The 22,322-nt window shown below is 39.6% G+C and overlaps 1 protein-coding gene across 7 annotated transcripts in view; it reads right to left on the bottom strand.

Annotated features, from left to right (window-relative positions):
* Positions 1-5,705: 5,705 nt before the first annotated feature.
* The window catches only part of SLC44A5 (solute carrier family 44 member 5), a 152,485-nt gene continuing 135,868 nt past the window's right edge, over positions 5,706-22,322 (bottom strand). For 6 of the 7 annotated variants that reach the window (XM_053392029.1, XM_053392032.1, XM_053392034.1 and 3 more), the window contains 9 exons: positions 21,649-21,736; positions 20,089-20,351; positions 19,279-19,373; positions 18,044-18,147; positions 17,040-17,113; positions 16,061-16,131; positions 15,034-15,122; positions 12,854-12,938; positions 9,899-10,558 (listed from right to left, as the gene is read on the bottom strand). In XM_053392029.1, the coding sequence (XP_053248004.1) occupies positions 10,446-10,558; positions 12,854-12,938; positions 15,034-15,122; positions 16,061-16,131; positions 17,040-17,113; positions 18,044-18,147; positions 19,279-19,373; positions 20,089-20,351; positions 21,649-21,736 (982 nt within the window). In that variant the 3' untranslated portion in view covers positions 9,899-10,445. Of the gene's footprint in view, positions 6,467-9,898; positions 10,559-12,853; positions 12,939-15,033; positions 15,123-16,060; positions 16,132-17,039; positions 17,114-18,043; positions 18,148-19,278; positions 19,374-20,088; positions 20,352-21,648; positions 21,737-22,322 lie in introns of those variants that run through there. The other variant, XM_053392036.1, reaches the window with a different exon arrangement.

Genomic DNA, 22,322 nt, shown 5'->3' with positions numbered 1-22,322 from the left:
TCTGCCTATCAGTTCACAGGCTGAGTCTGTCGTGGAGGTTGGTGGATGATACCTCCTTGGTTTCCAGTAAGAGGTGCCATCCCAAAGGTATTCCATGACCTCTGGGAGCCTCTAGTGAGCAAGAGAGCTTTCCTGATGCTGCCTTTCCATTCCAGTGGTCGTTCCCTCGTCCCCTTTCTTTCAATCATAACAATAATCACACAAAGAACAAAAAAGAGTTTCAGGCAGCAAAATGAAAATAGATCACTCTCCCATCCCAGCCAAACCAACAGAAACGAGACCTTCGGATAGGATGACATGAAAATTGAACTGAGGGAGGAAATTGATTTGGTCAGATGTGTAGCAAATGATGGCAACCAGAAACATTGTGGCCCAGGGAAGAAAACAATCCTTCCCTTTCCTCTCCTTACATCCCCTGAAAGCAACACATCTGTCAGCTCTGGGGGAAACATGCATTTACAGAGCCGTTTTCTACAATAAACCAGCAATGAATGTACAAGTGGCACGTGGTGGAGTTCATGGCAAGGCAAAAAGAGAATGTGCTGTATGTGTCTCTTTTAATAGTGATTTACTAGTGAAAAATTCCCGGGTGTGACAGGCTGCGTTTCCTTTTGCCCAGCTATTGAACAAAAGACAAAAGGGTTGCACTGAGGGAAAACAAGCTGAGTTGGAGCCATAAGCAACTTGTACTGCAGGGAGGGGGGAGACTGGTCTTCCAGACACGGTTGCAATTCAACTCCCATCAGCCCCTGCTAGTGTGTCCAGTGGTCAGGGCTTTTGAGAATAGGAAGGCACTGTGCTATTTTTCTTGAAAAAGAGGTGCCGGAACTCACCATGAACACCTCCCTTGTTCTCTTAGAATAGGAATTGCCAGACCCAGTTTTGTTTGTGTCAGTGTGCGCTGGTCTAATTTATTTCCATTTGATATGATACTACCGGTACCTAATAGTGAAGGAACTGTTTCTGCCACTAACCTATCTCAAGACTGAGCAGAGTATATTTCTGCTCCCTTGAACTGGGCATGCTGTTGCCTAGACTTCCCTTTGGTCTTTCTCTTTAGGCATTGTCAAACTTTTTGGATTTATTTTCACACGAGAGAAGCAGTTGTGGGCAACCGCCCCCCTCAATCTCTTCTGTTGGCTACCGCAGGGTGCTTCTTTCAAGCCTAATTTCGGTGGAGGGAGGGGCGAGGAAAGAACCCACAATGTATTGACAACCCCTGCTTACATCTTCTGGTATTATCAACTCTTCTAACTTGCTAAAAAATTATGACATCCCTTTGCTGTCCCAGACTCATCCCCTTCAAATATGCCCAATGTATTTTTCCTGTGTGCAGAAAAATTGCTACTAGTGCATGTATATCCTCACAGATACTATTCCCATCTTCCTTCCATATCTCAGTTGTTGCCCTTTCCTCAAGGGATACAGACTTCTGCTTGGAGTAATATTCCTCACCCCACCCCCCTGTGGGGGAGAGCGAATAGTTCAGCTTGACCTATGCTTAAAAACAGGAGAACCAACTGCAGGAGGAACATGACACCAAGTTTAGAGACCATGACATCTATGATGCAGACACAGAATAAGAGAGAGAATGAGCCCTGGTTTTAAAATTCATCTGGAGATGGATTAAGATTTCTATGGCATCCAGCCAACTGTAGATTTAAATGTAATTTGAAAGTTAAGAAAACTATGAGCTACATAAAACACATCAATCACAGAGTGTCCGTTTATGAGCATGCCTTAAAGAGGAGAAAGAAAGCAGGTTTGCAATAAGTTATGTCTCGCAACTGAGCAGAGACACAATAATCAATAACTGCAGTCCATTCTCAGAGGTAGCATGTGACGCAAGAAAATGCTGGAGTAGTTTAAGAAATCCAGATTTAATTAAAAACAACTCTGTGCATACGGAGTGAACATGAAAGGTCTTGGACTTTCAGCAACCCTTTTACTTTTAGATTACAAATGCATTCTTTGCCTTAGTCTCAGATGATGAATTTAGCGGTGATGGATTATATATTGTTGTTCAATTATATGTTAATAATTATTACAGTGTTCTGAAGTTTTCCAGGTGTGTTGCAGGATAAAGAAATGATTTCTCTACTTTCAAAAAAAGTACACCTAGTTAAGAATTTCCAAGCAAATAGCAATGCGTGTGATGTTTCTTTAATACTATTTCTTTTATCTGTTTCTGAGTAAAGACCATGGAATATGAAAGAATCTCAGCACCATCTACTTTCTTCCTGCTTGAATATGAACAGGTCTTAACAACATCTAAATCTCTATTATACATTTCTGTTAATTTTTTTATTTTAAAAAATGTTTTCAAAACAGAAATATCCCGCAACTCTCCAGTGTAAACAAGGCCCATTACTTTCCTTAGGATGATCCTTGGATCACTTTCTAGTAATTTCAGTGTCTTTTTTCAGAACTATAATTAACACTGAATTATGCAGTGCTGAGGTCCGATGTTGCAATACAGAATGGGTTGGGGTTGAAGGAAAAGGTGGAAGGCGTTGCTACATTTGAACAAGCTTTGCATCACTGCTGATTGAAATTTATTTTATTTATTAAATTTGTCAGTTGCTTTATCTTGGTCAAGTTAACCCAAAGCAACTTATTACCAAACAAAATAGACATTAGATCCCACGTAGTTGTTTTGAAAACATCCCACCCACTTCTAAAAAAGGCCAAAGACTTGGTTATACTGCAAAGCTTTTGCCTGGCCCCTGAAGACATATAGATACATCCTTGTCACTAGATTCCCAAGAGTCCTCTGTGGCTAGGAGTGCATTTTATCAGTTCTATTGGGTTCACTGAGCACTGTAGCCCATGTGTTGGTAACCTCAAGGTACCTCAGTGTGGTCTATGTGAGGCTGCCATTACAGTTAGAAATAATTGTGCAGAAGTATCTAATTACACCTATAATCTCTCTGGCCACAGCCTAATGCAGAGCACATATTATCTAACAGATTGTGTTGCTCAATTGACAGTGAATCCGCCACTCCTCAAGTTGTTTGCGTGACTAGAGGAAGATTTGAAGCTCAGCTAAGTGTTAAAATATTTTAGTTACTGTGTGCAAGTCACTCCTTATGGGCCCCTTTCCTCTATAAAAGCAAATTTTGAGGGGAGGGGAAATAGTGAAAATGGCAAGGAGACTTCAAGTTTGTTAACATTGGCATAAGCCTGTTTTACTTTTAAATTATCCACAGCATAAGAAAAACCTTGCCTATCCTACCCTTTTCACAGCTGCTGCTTACCTGGCTGACATTTTCACTGAGCTATCCGCTATCACCGCAAGGTTTTGTTCTTGGATATTCACTGCTAGTTTGGACCGCATTAATGTATATGTGAAATTAGGAATGTTTTGCCCTAATACTTGCGTATACCTTTGAGTACATGAATATCAAAATCTATCCTTCTGTGCTTCAGTGAAGTGATGAGAATGGGGTTATGCACAACAGTAACACAATGAGAACCCTTTCAAAATTATGGTACACAAAAACAGAGGAAGCTGCCTTATACAGAGTCAGGTCATTGGTCTATGTAGTTCAGGATCGTCTATGCTGACTGGCAGCGGCTTTCTACACTTTTGAGTCAGGGTTCTCTCCCTAAAGATGTCAGGGATTGAACCTGGCAATCTACTACTTTTGCCTACTCTACTACTAAGCTATGACTCTTCGCCACCTAAGAAGGAACAAAAACAGAAAGGTGCTTTTTCTTTATCTAAATCTTTATTAGAACCTCAAGAGCTGTAAAACAATAAGGAACAACAAATTGTGTTAAATATTAAACATTTTAGTTCTGAAAAGATATTTTCAACAATATGTCCCTAATATTTCTGCACAGCAGAAGCAAAAAGATTTTAGAGCTCAGGTGGCCGTGTGCTCATGTTAATTTGGTTCGGGCACAAAAAACAAAAAAGGGAGAAGAACAGACAGTCTCTAAAATCACATTTAAAGTAGAAATGTGATCACAGGGGAAACTGACAACAAGGTCTTTCATTGGCCACCATGCAATTTATGAATACATATTTCTGATGCTGATAGGCCCTTTTTTTTTACAAACAAACAGACTGCATGAATGATCAATATTAGTACCATTAGCCATACATTTCAAAAACTGAAGAAGCCATTATGTTCTTAAGTTTTAATACTGTGAAGTGCAAATTACCAACATTTTACAAGGGAAGCAATAATTCAGTATCAAAAGTTATAAAATTAAGAGTCGTTTTATAAAATAACATCTTAGCAAGAGTCTAAAAACAAAGCATCCATTTCACACTAGTCAACAAAGCAATAAACACTTTACACAAGTGTAGTATGCATCTTTTCATTCCCATTTCTTCTCATTTAAATAGTAGGGGTGTAGTTCTTTAAAGAATTGACACAGGTGTGTGGTACAGCCCTGACTAGCTAACCACCTTCTATGAAGGTGCGAGTCCCTGTAAGAAAAGCTCTAAAAATTAAACCCTGGTCCCATTTCTCTTACTTTGATAAAGCCAATTTTATATCTGGTCCAGTATTTAAACTCTCCAATTGTAGACACACTTACTTGAAATCAATGGAACTTACAGACAAGCAAATGCATTTAAGACTGGGGTGTTGTGAAGCTGCAGTCCTGAAAGCTTTCTCCCCTCCTTTAGTGTTAAGGGTGTTACAGAAGTGACTAATTTGGACAAAGAATTTCAATATTTACACCCTAAGTTGTCTACTCTCTCCCCTTGGGCCTAAGATACACAAGCACTTTTTGCACCATAGCTATGGTTGGCATGCCACAGTTTTCTCCTGTTAGGAGGGCTTATATACTACAGTTGTTATTAACTATAGCTATTATTGTGAGGGGGGGAAAGGCATTTCCATGCCCAAAGGGACATACATACCACATCTGCTTAAGAAGCAGCTCTGTCAGGACTTACACCACTGACAGCATAATGTTAATTGTAGAAACTGCAGAGTGGTTATTTCACCACCACTAGAATCAGAAAAGAAATATTCTGCAAACACAAGGCCAGCAAGAAGAAAAATAATAATAATTCCCCATTAACTCCAGGAATATGTAAACCTACATCAGGTACTCAGGGTTGCTCTGCATCAGTTTGGCAGCTTTTCAGGTAATCTCTGGAGTTGTGTTTTTAACAGCAGCTCAATATGCAGGAATTAACAGCTGAAGCATTTAACAGTATGGAGAGAGAGAAATTATCATCTGATCATTCCAACAAGCCACAGCCAGGCTGCTGTTAAAAAGGCACAGGTACAAAGGACAGTTGGCAACCCTATTCTCAAACATCTTTAAACTGGGAGAGTGGGAAGTTCTGGGGGAGGGGGTATCACATAGTTCAAAATTTTGCATATGTTTCCTACATGGGGACCACATCACCTGTCGAAGCTGAAGGTTAGCACAGGCTGAGAATGAGGAATGGATGCATGGAACCAGTGCACCAGGGTCCCATGCACCAAACATATACATGGATAGTTCCTCTAAAAAGAGAGTTCTGTAAGCTAGGCCTTGCTTAAAGGTTTCTTGCAGCATACATTCGACACAGATAAAGCTAAGCATTAGAAACCCAAATGTCCCTAAGCAATTCTCTAAAAAATACCACTCTCTGCTGTTTTGTTTTTTTTTGGGAGATGATAGTAGGAAAATGTAGATACTGCAAATATTTCACACAGGGGCAAAGGAACAGATTCGTATCAATACATTTCAAGTAAGCTGAAAGACAGTTTTGTTTATTTCATCAAGCAGTTAGTAGCTCTGTGTTTCAATTGGCGCTTGTAAACTTCAAAACATAAGCTAGTTAATATTATTAGCCAGTAAGGCACTTTGTCATAGAGCACACAGCTGTACAGGCTAGGAGACTGGCAAGGCTCTAAATGCAATCAAGAGACATCAATGTATTCCATGACCACCTAAATGGAAAAGGACCTTTTCACTTTTTAAGAAATCTCTTCACTCGCTCAGAGCAAAATCCGCAACAGTAAAACATATTTTCACATATTTTCTTTTTTAAAAAAACAAAACAGAAAAAGCAGCCAGACATTTTAACAATCTTTCATTTCAAATACCCAAGCCACAAGAATTAAAGGCAAAATGGGGGCAGGGGGGGAGAGAATAAAAATAATTTTAAAAATCTCAGTATAAAAAAATGCTCCCATGGTTTTTGTTGTTGGATTTAAAAACAAACAAACAAACAAACAAACCACACACACACACACAATGCCGTTACAAACTTTTGATGGCTTCACATCTACAATAGCTTTGGTATAAAACATGCGCAAATGATAGCTGACAATCAATACCGTATCGAAGAAACAATGCATCAAACGAAACATGATTGCGTGGTTTAGGACACTGGGCATTTCCTATTGTCTCTTGGTTTGCATGTTCTGCTTGTTCAGAATCTTCAGCAGAGATTTACTCATGTAATAAGGTCTTTCAGCAGAGCCATCATGACTTTCTAAATCTTCCACTAGGAGGAAGAATGTCAAAGAGCAAACAATCAAACCAATGTAATACAAAAGCAATTCTGCCACCTGCTGACCTTTTTCGTGCACAACAGCAAAATCCTCAGTGTATTTTCTATACTGGATGGTTTGGCGTTTACTATACTGTAAACGCTGGTGCAATAACGTAATCAGCCCTTTTTCATTGCGTCGGCCAGATGCTGCACCAGTTCAGTCAATGAGACATTTGCCTTCCTTTGACATGAATGGGTGCAGGATCAAAGCCTTTTTAAAAATTTAATCATCTCACCTCGAAATGATTTGCCCAATACTCAAAAGCGAGGAAGTGCATTTTAATCAAGCTTTAGCTTTTATGTTAAAGCACGTTATGCATAAAACTGACATTATAATAAACAGCAGGATTTGGCCCAAGGATTAAGAAACACATCAATCAAGTTCAAAAGTATTTATCTTTCAAAAAATAAATTATTCCCTAGTTTGCACATTCATTTCCGAGAAAGATATTCAGGAATTTTGTATACCAAGTTTTCTCTTTGCAACAATTTAGCAGATATTTCAGATGAATGCATGAATGCCAAATTTCAGTGCTATTGCTTTGCATTTTCACAGTTTTCTTAGTTGCTTAATTGATAAAATGGCTCTAGGATGTTCCCCTCAAAAACATTTGACACTTCGGACACATATCCTAAACATATGTGGGGGTGCAGTTTACAAAGCTTCCAGATTAAAGCTGTAACTTGGGTTGCATCTTAAGATCTTGGACACAACTTTAGGCATACTGACACTGAAATATATCCTGGTATGTCAAACCTGAAAATCAGGCTAGTGTCTTGCCTAATTGATTGAGATCAATTGGAATTAGTGTATTAATTTCAAAAGCAGTAAGACCAGAGTAAGTACACTATTGGCCTGATTTAGCACAATTGATGTTTTTTGCATAAGCAGCCTTCTGCCAATGCAGATTCATGCTCATCCCCAATTTGCACAGAGATGCTGATCTCAGGGCTTCCCAAGTGTCTCGATACAACATCTTTTGATGGCAACACACATTTGCTTCCAGGACCTCCAGTTGCTATCAATAACCAATTGCTTATTAACTTATAGCAGTATTTGGGACATTATATTTTGGTCATCCAGTAATGGATGACATTGATAGTATGCAAATGATCAATAATTCAAGAATATACCTGTTTCCCGCTTCCTATTGCATCTGAGACTTAGGAACTACAGTACATATTATTAGTTGGACCAGCCTGCAGAACGGGGTCTGGCAGAAGCTGACCTTTCTGGCTCCTCCTCCTCCATCATTCCTAAAGGAAGACCCTGGTGAATGGGGTGGGCTGCAGCATGGAGGAGATCTCTGAAAATCAAGTTGAGGCACCTCCCACAGGTGGACGCTTTGCTTGTGAAATGGCTTTCAAGGAGTCCCTGTTTCTCCTTATAGCCCACACCATTCAGCAGGGTCCACTGACACTTGAGAGGCTTTTAGGAGGATGGGTGGAGTTCCTTGGTTGAGGAGTGGGCGGGAAAGCCAGTTTCTACTACCATCACCCTTTATCTGACTTCCCCCTGGATCTAACCCCATGCCTACATTCGTCTGGAATGAAAATAGATCACATGCCTTGGAAAGTGTGCACATAACTGAGTGCATAGTAAATTAATCGAATGTATTCCAGTTGTCTAGTCATCTAGGATTTAAGCATCCTAATCCAAAATATATTCACCTTGAAACAAGTCTTTGCTTGCAGGTAAAATTACAGGGGGGTTAAATAAATGTCTTCAGGCCATATTAAACATTGACGGGTTTGTCTTTTAGTAACAAGATTCACTGTAATAAGCCAAGGAGTGGTGGTTGACACCTGTCTGTCACTGAAATGAAATGGCTATGTGGAGTTCAAACTGTTCACCTGAGTGAATTTGGGAAAACTCCAGTTTTAAGATTGTCAGCTCAAGACATGCTCAATTACTTGCAGAAGAAACAGGCCACTGTTCCACAAATAACTAGTCATTGTGTGCATGAATTTTCATTGAATGCTCTCCATAAATATAGCCAGTCATTCCTGCCTTAATGATGGAGGGCTATTATGTTGAAGGGGGTTAGAGAGCACAAAATAATATTGTATTTTTTAAAAAACCAACACAACATGCTACACTAATTTCAGAAGCCTCTCATGACCCTGGAACAAAAGAAGCAGAAAAAGCAGAAATTACATGATTGTAATTCAGCCGAATCCTGCAATTATTATATAGTTTAGGGGTGAATAAAGGAAGTTACCTTAAAGTAAGTCCTTAACGAAAGGCTATAAACATGATGAAGCCTCTCAATTTTCTGAGGTTTAGTTTCTTCACTCAGTTTACACCAATAAGCACATATAACAACACAGATTTGACCTAATATCTGTTTCTCATCTTTGCACAATTAGTACTTTCCCACTGGTGTCTATGGAGCAATATGGTCACTTGCCTTCCACAGTTGATGGGAGCTACAATGTTTCTGCACTTTCAATATTACAAAACTGTACTTTATTATGTGGAATACTGAGCTGATGTTCAATCACTGGTGTTTTCTCAAACGACACTCAGATGTAGTTCTTGCTTTAATCAGTGATTGGCCAGGATGCTCATTAGCATGATACATATTTCTTCCCTCATATGAAAAATAATTGGATGTTCATATAAATAGAGGGGCTCAAAGCAACTTAAGCCACACTTATCTCATTCTATTTATCTGTCCACTTAGCAGCAGTCGAGATGGCTGCAAAGCAAAAAAAACCCACAAAACCCAAAACCTTCAATTGGGGCTTTTAGCTAGTCCAGGAGGGCTTTCTCCACAGGGGAAAACACATTACCAAGTTGGATTTCATTCTCTGATTAGGGTAAGGATGCAACTTACGCACATTTAACTTGTGTGCATTCAGCTTTACGTGAACGGTAAAAAGAAGTTTTTAAAAAACCTAAAAGGGGAAGAGCGGGTTGAGTTCCATGGCAAAAATACTTTGGCAATCCCACCCATCATTGAACTTAATGGGTTTTGACTATGTATAACACAACCCTCATGTAAGCTGTGGGCCTACTGTATTTCCAATAGAGCTAAATAGAGCTAAATCTTTACACAACACAGGACGAAACCATGGCACACTTAAGCAGTGCCACTAATTATTTTTTTTTAAAAATTACACCACAGATTTAATATTGCATCAGATGGAAAAGGCTATTGCTTGGCCTAGATTTTATCCCTAAAATGTTATCTCTGGCACAAGACCCTTTTAAAACAGTTTATCCTTAATAATATGACTCTCATTCTAGGCAATTCAAACAATCTTTTCATTGCATTCTTGGAGATGACTCAGTATGATGCTAATCTATCTCTCTCCCCGCCCTCCTTGCATGTGACATCTGTAGTGGGGGAGACTGACATAGCAATTTGCTCTTCGTCATAGGGAACCATCAATACAATTTAATCACAGTTTAAGTTGCTGTCAACTAGCATGTACAGTAAAAATACAGCCATAGCACCACAATTACAAATTTAGGACCACCTGCTGGTTACTAGTCTTGATCTGTTTATGGCTAATTAGGAATCACTGTAGTGCTTTCAAAAATTGCCTGAATATCCTTTACAAATATACACCTATAAAAATTTTATCAAAATGGCTGTCATTTCAAACAGCAAAATCTTGAGTTAGAAAAGTTATTAAACACTAAGAGCTAAATATTAAAAAAGCTTCACATTTACACTTTTCCATAGGCACTCTATAAAAACTATGATGTGGCCTTGTTTCACAGCTGTTAAATAATGGTTTTAAATGTTGCCCATTTGCTCATTTTTAGATAGTACAAAGCAAACACAAATCATTCATTAACCACAAGCATCATTTATACTTAAAAAAAAATTCTTTAGCCTAAATAATATGGATCCTGCTTATTTTATCTTAAAACGGACACTGTTGCCATTTTCACATTAAAAAAACCAAAAAAACAACATTATCCCATTAACTTCTTAGGACTCAGTTCCTTCTTCCCCAAAATTCGGTGTAGACTAGCTGACATGTAGTAGGGTTTTGCTGTAGATCCATCATTCCTTTCCAAGTCTTCGCCTGAATGTGAAGTGATCAAAAGGAGCCAAAGCAGCAAGCAGCCATGCAGTCAAACACAAATGAAAATGAGAGAGAAAGAGACAGAGATTCAGAGGGAGGAAAAGAAACAACATTAGAAAACTTGTTACAAGAGAACTGAATTTTAGTGTTGCTGGTGTTGTCGCAGGGTGCCACGAAAATGCTAATACCCACCTTTTAATATAAACAGAAGGTAGACCACAACCAATGTTGAGCAACATTGCGTTTAACACTTCTGCACATGCAACATATTAAAAGTGATTATTCTGTGCTTGGTAGTAAAGCTGAAGGCCCTGATTTCTTGTGAATCTCATACTTTGGGGACTTGACCACCTTGTAATAACAGTACTTTGTACCTAAGAACATTGCATCCCGTGTGAAAAATCTGTATTATTATTTCTGGCTCTTTCTTATTCTGCGTTTTATTTTTGCCACAAGAGGTCAGACTCTGCTGATATCTTTGGCGAGTTGCTCAGCAAAATAGAGGACACACATATATATTATAAGGGCAGCTTTCGCCAAGCTTGTGCCTGCAGTGTTAGTAGAGGCTGATGGGAGTTGTAGTCCAAAACACCTGAAGAGCACCAGGTTGGCAAAGGCTGCATTAAAGCCTCTTTCACAGGCCCCATGGTCATCACTGCATTCCTTTACACATTATGACACCCACATCATTCATTTTGGTAGGGCTTGCACAGAAAAGCTTCCTATTGGCCTGTTCTCAGAAAGCACATTTGGAAAAGGATTGCACTAATCCAAGGGTCCGAATTTCATCCCACAATTGCATTTTTGTGGTCTTAGGTGGGGGGGGGAAGGGGGGGAGTCCAAGAATAAACTGATTTAACTTGGAAGAACACCATTTTGAGTTTAAAAAGTGCAGTTTTCAGATGCATTGATGTTAAATTGTATTGTAAGAATGTTTATAAACTGCCAAGTCATAAAAAATATATGATAGTGCTATGCAATCATAGAGGTTTCACTCAACAACTGGGATGCCTATGCATGTGTTCTTCGAGAAATTTAATTCACCATAAAGTTTCACAAATTCAGCTGACAACTTCAGAATCTGATCCTTTATTTCACTACGTGGGATACATTGGGTGGAGAGTTATCCTCTCCAAGCTCACTTGTCAAAGCCTTATTTTTAAATTTGAATAATGGCAACAAACTTGTTTTTGAGGATGAACAACACCCCACCCACCCAACCATTCATAACAAATTAGTTGTTGGAAGTCAACAACTCAAGTTGACTTTTTTCTGTGCATTCCAACATAATAAATTAATTTTTGTGAATGCACACCAAGATTGTAGATCACCATCTCCTGCTCCAACCAATTTTTGGAAGAGATTTTCGAGGGACAGCGAATCACAGTTTAGACAAGTGCTAGAACTTTCTCAAGAATACTCGAACACACTGAAATGGCAGAAAAAGCCAATGTGCATGCAAAATGGCGGTGGCAATCAGCTTCCAGTTATAGATCGCAGCCTCAAGATAGCTGGGTCCTTTGCTCAGAAGGTGGTCAGAAAGCGGAGCGGGGGGGGGGGAGATCTCTATATTGGAGATCAATATCACAGAGGAACAGAAAATCAGGAGTGCATAGAAAATAAAACGATAACTGGATAGAAGGCAAGTTTTCGCTTATTCAAATAATATTGTGAATTCGAGGTGTTTATGGGCTGATTATAGTGGTAATGATAAGCACTATGTTCCAAGGTACATATCTATCTATCTATCTATCTATCTATCTATCTATCTATCATCTATCTATCTATCATAGCATTAGAAGAGTCTTGATACTGAAAATATGTTATGTGGGTAATACCTTGCTCCGATTAATGTGTGAATAAGGGCTGATATATGTTTGTCATGTCAATGTATATTAAACCTTCAGCCCCTGTAGGGGGAATACAGTTTTACATTATTTTAAATTAATACAGCATTCTTGTGCCTACAAAAATTGCAAGGCTGTTATAAGCAGGGTGACACAGCATTCATCTAAGTGAAACACACTGGACATGATGAAACTACAGAGCACCCAGAAGCAACATGTTAGTACTTATTATGAAACAGTCTCTGAAGACTAGCTGGTCTAGTGAATAGTCACATTTTGCCGACTGAACTAATGAAGCCACATCTGTAATTCATAATCTCTTGTGTAGTGAAGATTGCAATGGATCAAACAGCACAATGAGAGAAACAGCAATGGCTTCCTACTACATATTCTTTATCTTAGCGTTATCAAAAAGAGGAAAGTAAACAACAAAGAGCCAATTACTTACAAAAGCAGAGGAAAAGTGTGTCAACACACATTGCATAGACACTGAAGAAACCATGTGCAACAAGGTAAGAGCCTATAATGACCGTCTGAAAAAAGGAGGAAGAAACATGTTGATTATACATTATCATATGGGAATTAAATAATATTGCGTGACCAGGCGGCAACAGCCCCAGCTCCCAGGGATCATAAGGAAGGAAGAAAGACTCTGACAACGTTACATGGAATTAAAATTAGGCCACAACTTTATTAAACTTCCGAATGTAGGAAGACCTTGGCTTAGGCCTTGGGCATGTATCCCTCCCAGCCCCCCAGCCGGGGGAAACTGGGGCTCATCAGGGAAAATGGGATATGGGGTGCTCTGTGAGATGTAAGCGTAGCAGGCAGCCCAGCTCATATCCCTGCATGCAGAGTAGTTCACTGACAACCTTTCAGTGTATGGCCAGTGACACCCATATATATAACCCCTTTAAGAGGGGATGCGGGAATTGCCACCACAGGGGGGTGAGTCGCCACTTCACCCCCCCCCCCACCAAATAGGGAAGAAAAGACTAAAGGATTCCACCCAAGGCCATAACCGCCAAAGTTGTGACGAATTGCTACGAGGAAGACAAAACCTGCCAATGCAGGAAAATTTCTTCCTGGTCCTTCAACAGCAATCAGTCAAAGACCGTAGCAGCGGCTGCTAAACAGGAAGAAAAAGTTAACCTGCAAACAAGAAACCTTAAACAGAGGGAGAGTAGGGAGGGTGAATCTCCAGAGCTGACTGCCTGGCTATTGTCGGCTCCAACCCCTATTTATAAATGGGGTTGGCTCCACCTCCCAGCCAGAAACTTGATTACTGAGGCTGGGTGTGAACCTCCAAAAATGAACACTGAGAGGCAAGCCAGCCCCTGTTTGCCAGTAAGCTCCCTGGGAACTATAGCACCACGCACAATCCCGCAAAGGGCACTCACAATGTAAAGTGTGAGTGCTCATTATATTAATTTACATGCCCCTTAAGAAGTTAGGCTGCAGGATATGTCAGGTACCTCCTGATCCCTTAAGTCCTTGCCTTGATCAGTGAGGTCTTTGCGCTGCTTGTATTCACAGGAGCCTGAGGGGCCCAATTTTATCAAACTCCCTTCCAGTTTAGGTCAGACATCTACTGAAGACTTAAATAAACGAACAAATAAAACTCCAGCAGGCATTCTGATATCTGGTTTTATAATTTGGGGATATTTTTTTTTTAAAAAAATGTATTGAATTTCTGTATATTGCTTAGAGATGATTGCAATTGTCTGAATAAACAGAAAAAACAAGCATTCCTTACTTTAAACCGTGAGAAGACAAGAGCTATGTTCAGGCAATTTTCTGAACAGACAAAGGTTTAAACCATGGGTGAAGGCAATGCCTGCAATGTCCATGGCTTGCAAGCTGCTTTTCAGATCTTCCTGTGATTAATGCAAAGGCCTGAAGGGAGTTTTAATGTGCTTTTATAAATCTCCCTGCAAGCAGGAACCCAGACTTATCAGGGTTCCCAGTTTGGGGAAGAGTTTCTTCAATTAACATGCATTTAAAAACCAGCAAGAAGTACCAGAACTTCCAGGAATACTGAGGGCAGGGTTTGCCTTGAGGTCCTACTGCCCTATTCCCACATGTTCAGGAGAATGCCTGACCATGGCTTTAATTGTGGATCTGCAGCGCTCTTGCAAACTCATTGGATTTCAAGTCTTTCCTGCCTAAGTAGACAATTAGATGCGATATAAAATAAACCATCCCAAGCAATGGGACTCGGTATCTCACTAATGCAAGCTCCTTTGGTGCTTGATGACCCCCCATCCCAACCTTGAACTCTCTTGTTCTATGATGTTGATCCCTGACCTCTCCTCTCCTCTTCTCTGCCATGTATCTGGTGAGCATGGACTGTGCCACTTGTATCTTCCAGGAAGCACTAATATAACTGTGTATTTGTTCTGGACTTATCTATTCTGCCCTTTGCTGCTTCTTAACGGTGCGAAGCCCTAAGATGAATAGAAAAAGCCCAACAACAGACAAAATGCAAAGGATGTCACTGTTAGAGGAAGGGGGAAGGGAAATGAGGGAGTTCAAGACCCATGGATCCCAACATTTGCCATGCCATGGTGGGTGCCAGGTGCCAGGCCTAGATCACCTGGTTTCTAAGAACTTTAGTAATGTTCTTACCAAGAGTGGGACCCAATAGTAATTCAGTGACGGTGCTTCTTGTGTGAATATTGGTATCCTGTGTGTGAAGAAGAAGAAAGCTAGGACACCTGTAAGAGGGGGAAAGATAAGATTTTTCAAGCAGCTGACTCTGACTTGAATTATTTCCAGTATTTGTACTGGGACAAAACTGTATTCAGATTAATTATCTGTGATTCACACAACCAGAACATTTTAATCAATAATATCATGTTACGAATCAAACTGGCTTTTATAAGTAAAGAAGAAGACAGTGCAATGAAAAGTACAATTTTAAAAAGAGAGAAAAGAAACACAAATTTGATATTTTTTTTTTAAAAAAACTCAACTACTTTTAGTCTTGGAGAGCCATTCAACTACGGTGTATTTCCATATATCTGATTCAACATTTTATATGACAAATTGAGATATTAATTCCCAATAACATCTGTGCTAAGTAGGAAGCGAAAGACATGTAAATTAATTAGCCCAAGGGATTTGTCCTTAAGCAGAAGGAAAACATTAATCAATTTCACTATTTCATGGTTTGTGTTTCCAGACAAATCTCATTTACTTTTACAGCTTTAAAATAATGTGCAATAACAGCAAACAGCACATTATAGATGAAGTTGAGTACCAGCGAATAAGAGTTCAAAATCAACAAGAAAGTGAAAAATCAAACTTCCGCACAAAGATTTCCCCACAAAGATTTACATGAATGAAGCTCAGGTTTTAAAAAGGCTACAACATTTGAATTAGTAGTGCCCAAATCAGGGAGGTCTCAGTACTCAGCTACACTGGTAAAGAAAAAGCTATTTATATGTGTTGTATGTGCAATATAACATTGTGCCACCAGATGGCGATGTAGAGCCTCATTTCTCTACCTGTTTTCCCTGTTTAAATTTACAACGCTGTAAACTAAAACACTTCTTTGATATGTCTAGATCCAGCCTCAGTCAACTCCTTATCAAGCTATTCCTTTAACTCAACCAAGCTGAAAATATTAAACTGAAAGAGTCTGTTGACTTACCCACACCTCCAGCAACAAGAATTTTTCCCAGGAATAGTAAAAAGTCTGTCACTTTATCCAGCACTGCAACTCTATGCAACAGAGATAATGAACAGGATTGCAAAAGGTTTATCTCCAAAAGTTAAAACAGGGCTACTTTCAGCCAACATTAAAATCGTTGAGAAGCTTTGGTGTGAAAACTAATTTGAAAAGTTTAATTCTAAAGCAACCATGTAATGTAATAGTTCACTGTGCTGAAGAGTCTAGTTTTAAAGATAAGAGTTCAAACACGCTAATTAATCTAAGGGCAGAAAAGATTTATATTCTGAGATACTGGGGAAAAGGTGGATGCTCTTTCGCTTTCTGATTAGTATCTTAAAAGCTGCTGAACTAATTATTTAACTAAGCAACAGAATGAAGTAACAGAATGTACTATACCAGTTCAGAAAGTAAGTGTTGGGGGAGGGGGGTGACATTTTTTAATGCCCCCCCCTTATGTAAAAATCCCAACATTATTTTTTTTAAAAAAAAACACCTCATTGCAACTTGAGATCTAGTACAGAATCATGCAAAACTAAAACCGTTCTTAACGTTAGCTTTTCTTCATTTGTTGTTTTTGTTGTTGTTGTTGTTTTTAATGTAGGGAAGCATTCAAAAGGGTTTTCTCCTCGCCCCTCCCCTTCTGCAGTGGTATGGTGCAATACATCAGATCATTCTGTTGCTTCTGCAGCCTAGGCCTTCAACATTGGCAATGGTTTGAATATTTAATAGATCAGTAGAGTATGTTTTTGAAGTGCCATGGAGTGGCAGGTGTCACACAGGCTGGATCTACACTGATGTTCTAAACCATTCAAATTAAAACATTCTATAAAGCTTAACAGGAATTTCCCACTGTGGGAGGCTTGCTGCTCTGCAGCACCCTCTGGTGTCCCATTTTAATAACACATTTATAATGTTTTAAATGATGAGTCCACAGGTTATGGAATGCACGGTCCCTTACCTCACCACGTTTCTCATGAGCAGGAAGAAAGCTTCCCTGGCTGATGTGCAGAAGTTTTTACCATATATCGCAATCTGCAAAATATTAACAGCTGTTAACTTATTTGCGGGAAAGCCCCATTATGAAAAGGGTTCACGCTGGGGGCCAGACCTATGAGAATGGCAAGATACAAGGAAAGAAAGATGTCCAGCACCATGTTATTTCCTGTCTGTGGACAAAAATATCCACTTGCACGTCACCCTGCTCTGTTTGCTTTTCAAGTTTTATTTCTACTAGAGCCCCAAAAATCCCCTGCTAAGAAATACTAAAATATTTTCTCTAAAGCTAAGACACAAATGGACAATTTGCATTATTGTAAAGGAGCCAAAAATACAGGGAGATGGTTGGCGGTACAGAATATGACAATGGAGCTGGACATATAAGTCTGCTTAAGACAAAAATATTAAAACTGACTTTAAACACAAGTCTAAAAAAAAAAAGTGTCTTCCAATTGTTTGGAAGAAATAAATCACCAATGAAACTTTGCAATGCAACCCAAAACAGCTTGGTACCCACACCTGTCATTCAGATCCTTAATCACAAATCCAAACAAACTATGGCAATGCACTCTACATAGGGCTGAATTGCCTGCCTTAGTTGCACATGCAAATCAGGATTCATTGTTTCCTCCAAAGAGACTATGATTGGTAAGGCAACTACAAACCTTGGCTATAGATCATGGTTTGTTTGGGGTGAAACAAACCATGAGCACTGGTTTAGACCTAATGTTAAACCCTTGATTAAAGGAAGAGCTCAGTTTAAGGAGTTGTGTTATGTGCAAACATGACCATTGTTTTCATTATTTCTTTCTACGGTTTTGTTTACTTTGTTTTAGATAAGAGGATATCACAAAATATTATAGTTTAAAATAAGGCTCACAAGGGGGTTGTGTTTGCCACACCACTAACTGGTCTTCAGACATGACACAGCAGCATACTGGCAAAGAAGAGAGAGAAAATACATACCATGATGTAGGCATTTCTGTTGATAAATTTGAGGAATTTTTCCAGGCACCAGAAACAGCATTTGAGGCAGCAAAGGAGGAACTTAGCAAAGACATTCTGTGAACCTGCAGGAGGGGGAAAAGGAAACATTTCTTAAGAAAGAAGAAAACCTAGGAAGATGGAAAACATGGCCCATACTTGATTTGACTTGGTTTGCACCAGCACATCTGTGTGGGTTTTCTGGCTGATTGCTTTATCACTGATTTGCAACAAGTATGTACAGTGTTTTGTGAGGCATTTTGGTAAAAAAAAGGGGGGGTGCCAGTACTGGTATCTTGATAAAAGTGTTGTGGGTATCAGCACACAATGACTGTCATGGACAGCAAAAAGGCCAGAGGATATGGTACTTCTTATTGATGAGTACCATCCCTTAAAAAGCACTATGTGGAATCTACCATGCTGTAGTTTAGCAGTTTATCATCTGCAAGCCAGCACAAAATTGAACCTTTGGATTTGCCACACAGCACATTTAAGCTGTTGTTGTTGACATATAGTTCAGAACTGATAATGGTACTACGGTTTCCCATTCCACACCATCCCTGCTTTTTTGTAAAAGCAAACCGTGGTTTACTGTGAATGCAGTGTGCTGGTGCACACTTCTGAAAAGGTTCTCACTCTGCTCCTTTGTCACTTCTCCACCTGCTGCCTTACCAAAGTACAGCTTGTTGTGATGTCCTAAGTAGAGTTTGTCATTTGTTTCTGCCCAGTGAGTGGTGACCAAGGTTTGCTCTTGGGCTTACTGATTGTGGGGTTTTTTTTGGGGGTGGGGGAGAATAAAAAACCCTGGACCATGATGAGCCAGACTATGGAAGCCTCACACATAGCAGCAGGAGGAGAGCCGAGAACTTTTCAACAATGTGCACAAGCACACTGAAAATTCAGATTAATGTGATATGAGAACCAGGCCATTATTTCATTTCTTGTTGTGCCAAAGGAGAAGCAGCATAAACTACAGACACCCTGAACACTCCATGAATGATTATTATAAAAAAGAAAACCTCATCAGTTACTGCACAGGTGCATTCATAATGCATGTACACAGTATTTCCCATCATTAAAAGAGAAACAGGGGCTTGTGGCCCACATTTCTGAACCATACTAGCCTATGAGCCCGAGAGATGATTACCAGCTTTTCATAGCAAATATATACCATACTCTCAATGGGAATAGAGAATGTGCAATGTCATGAAACTCACCTTTGAGTTTGTGATCCAGGTATTCCAGGATTACTCTAATGAGTTGGACTATTGCAAGAATTAAAGAGCCAAAAGCTAGGGAACCAGTGTGATATCTAGTAAGAAAAATATATTGTACGAATCAGAAAGAGATCTGTTTTTGGACACAGTGCTGTTTTATGATAAACAACACAGGTGAGGCAGCTGACACAACTGCCCCCCCTTCCAAACTATGAATATATCCATATATGCAGCTTCCTATACTGCAATTAAATAATTCTCTTATATTAATAAATCATGTACACACAAAGTATTCCTTTCTTTTGCTTTTGATTTCTAGCTTGCTCCTAACTCTAGGGCTAAGGGGAGGGTACAATTCAAAGATTCTAAATACCTTATGTAAAGCAGCAAATGGGAAAGGCTTAATGACTGAGAGGAGGCTTTATATGATAAGCAGGGCTTATGATGGGGCTGAGTCACAGAGCTGCCCTTTCTACACTGACGTTGCTTCTGCTTACCTGGATGGAGGTAGGGCATGCCCAGGTGGTTGCACTGTCAGGGCCCCCCAATACCAATCTGGCAATTCTGCTAGTGTAACCTAGCATGGCTTCAACCTGCCCCACAGAGAAGATGTGATGTTGGGAGGCAGCTTAGTGGTCTGATTCCACCACATGCACTGCTTCTGGTACACTGACTGGAGGCGCAAGTATAGCGGTGTATTAAATTCTGTAATTGTTTTGATTCTAAAAGCCACTTTTCATTGTAAGGTATAGGGCACGTTTCTAAAAGCAGAAACAGATACGAATGCGGACGAGTGATTCTTTAACTTACCGTATTGCTCGTCCAAATGAAGAAAAGAGTGGGCATGCTGGAATATCAGCAGGTTTTCTAAAGGCCCAGTAGTAAGAGGCAAAGGCACCAGCAAGAGTACACTGACCCAATGCAATTGCAAAGTTCACCAGCCAGAGGAACACAAACACGTTGCTGATTTGAAAGATTAAGATGTATCTGTGGTACAGGCTTTCTCCACCATAGAAAGCAAAAGTACACTGGGCTCCTGGACACAGCTTGGTTACATTGGTTGTGTTGAATGTCTATGGACAAGGGGAGGGGGGAAAGGTCACAAATAAGGGGATATAAAAATGTTTCAGTACAATTCTAAATCATCAACACATTAATAAATCTGAACCAGTAGTTAGCTCATCTGGCAAATAATTTCATGAGAATAGTCCTAAAGACTGGCAGCAATGGTCCATGTTACCCAGTATCTTGCCCGTGGCAGCAGCTAGACACAGGTAATACAGAAGGTTCCTAATGGAACTAAGGGCCAATAAAATAACTACATAGGGGCCAACATTTTTTGTCCCATTTGGAATCTTGAGAAAGTGCTGTGGGCGCCAGTCACAAATGGCTGCCACTGGGGCGTGGCATAATACAAAACAGCTGCTGTGGGACTGACACAAAACAAAATGGTTGCCTCAAGTAAAGGAGCAGAGAGAGAGAGAACCACAAAATGTTGTGGATGTACCCTCTCCCCCTCTGATAGGAGAAAGGCACCCACACCGCCGCCACTACACTAACTCACCGAGGGGAAGCTTTTTGCACTACTATTGAGTTCAAATAGGAAAAAGACAGTCATTGTCCAGTCCTGACAGTCAATGAAATGTGGGCATATTGTATGGAGAGACCAAGCCCATGCAAACACAAACTGAGCAGGAGGAGCAAACAGTCTTCATTTTATTCTGAGATTTTGAGGGGATATTTAACGAGACCTTCCACAGGCACTACAGAAGATACTGATGACTCCTGAACTAATAATAAGTGGGACATATAGGTTTCATTTCATTTCATCTCTCTTTTAATTTGTATACCACTTTTCTGTATTATTATACAGCAACAAAATATACAAAATATACAATATAAAGAACACACAGCTTATAAATAAACTGGCCCAATACATAAAGTCATAATAAAACATAGTTTTAAAATGGAACGACTTCCATCAAATAAAGTAATATTCAATAATCTTTTTGAATATAATAGCACACAATAAAATTAACTCTCAAAACCTCAGCAAATAATAATTAAATAGAAATTCACTCTTACCAATTACAATAAAGAATTACTAATCCATGATCAATAAAAATAACTGCAAGTCGCAATGCAGAAAATACATTACATTCAAAACCATGTAAAAGGATCAAATTGAGAAACAAAGACACACAAGTAATAATGATGGTGATGATGTTCATGTGTGCAGTTCTATTATCAGAAAGCATAGGGAGTGGAGAACCTGCATTGTTTTTCAAACTGACTTCATATGTACAGGACATTCAAGAAGAGCTAGAATTCACATAGCATTTTACAAAAATAAAATAAAATGCTGCTCACCTCTGGGTAGCAGGTCAGATTTGCATACTTGCACAGGCTTTGATTAGCCATCACTTTGTACACAGGTTCTCCGGATGTAGCTAGAAAGCTTGATTTAATTGGGTTAAGTAGGAAACAGAATCACAGACTCTGAACAGAGAAACATAGCACAAGAGATACTTGGCATTCACAGGGAAAGCCCCAGAGAATACATTTAATTTCTGCCTTTCCATGTCTAGCATAAAATATGATACCCACTGTGCGAATGCAACCCTATTTACTGTGCCTGCAAGCCTTCCAACAGGAGAGTAAAGCAGTTTGCTTAATAACAAGTACAGCAGTGGGGTAACCTTGGGGGTAAACACAGAAAAGGAAACGGTATTATTTAATGACTTTGTATATGGACACCATAGGGAAAGCTATGGGCAGATACAGGAAAATAAAAAATAAAAATACACCTCCAGGTGATCACTTTGACGAGAGAGAAAAAGCTATAAATATTACTCTTCCAGGATGCTTTTCCCCCAAATGCAAAGTGGTATCGGCAATACGAAACCGAGATTCCATTACCCTACAAGGTTCATCCAGAATGTGACGCTGAGAAAGTACGAATCAATCTCGTAAGATGTTCAGGTGTCACTGTTAGAAGAACACTTCAAGGGCTTCCGGTTAGCGCCAGCGCTTAATGGCGGATT

This window comes from Podarcis raffonei, chromosome 6 (genome assembly GCF_027172205.1).
Source record: "Podarcis raffonei isolate rPodRaf1 chromosome 6, rPodRaf1.pri, whole genome shotgun sequence".
In the NCBI taxonomy this organism is placed as follows: domain Eukaryota; kingdom Metazoa; phylum Chordata; class Lepidosauria; order Squamata; family Lacertidae; genus Podarcis; species Podarcis raffonei.
The sequence above is the reverse complement of the archived record's forward strand: the minus strand, read 5'-3'. Positions and strand labels throughout refer to the sequence as shown.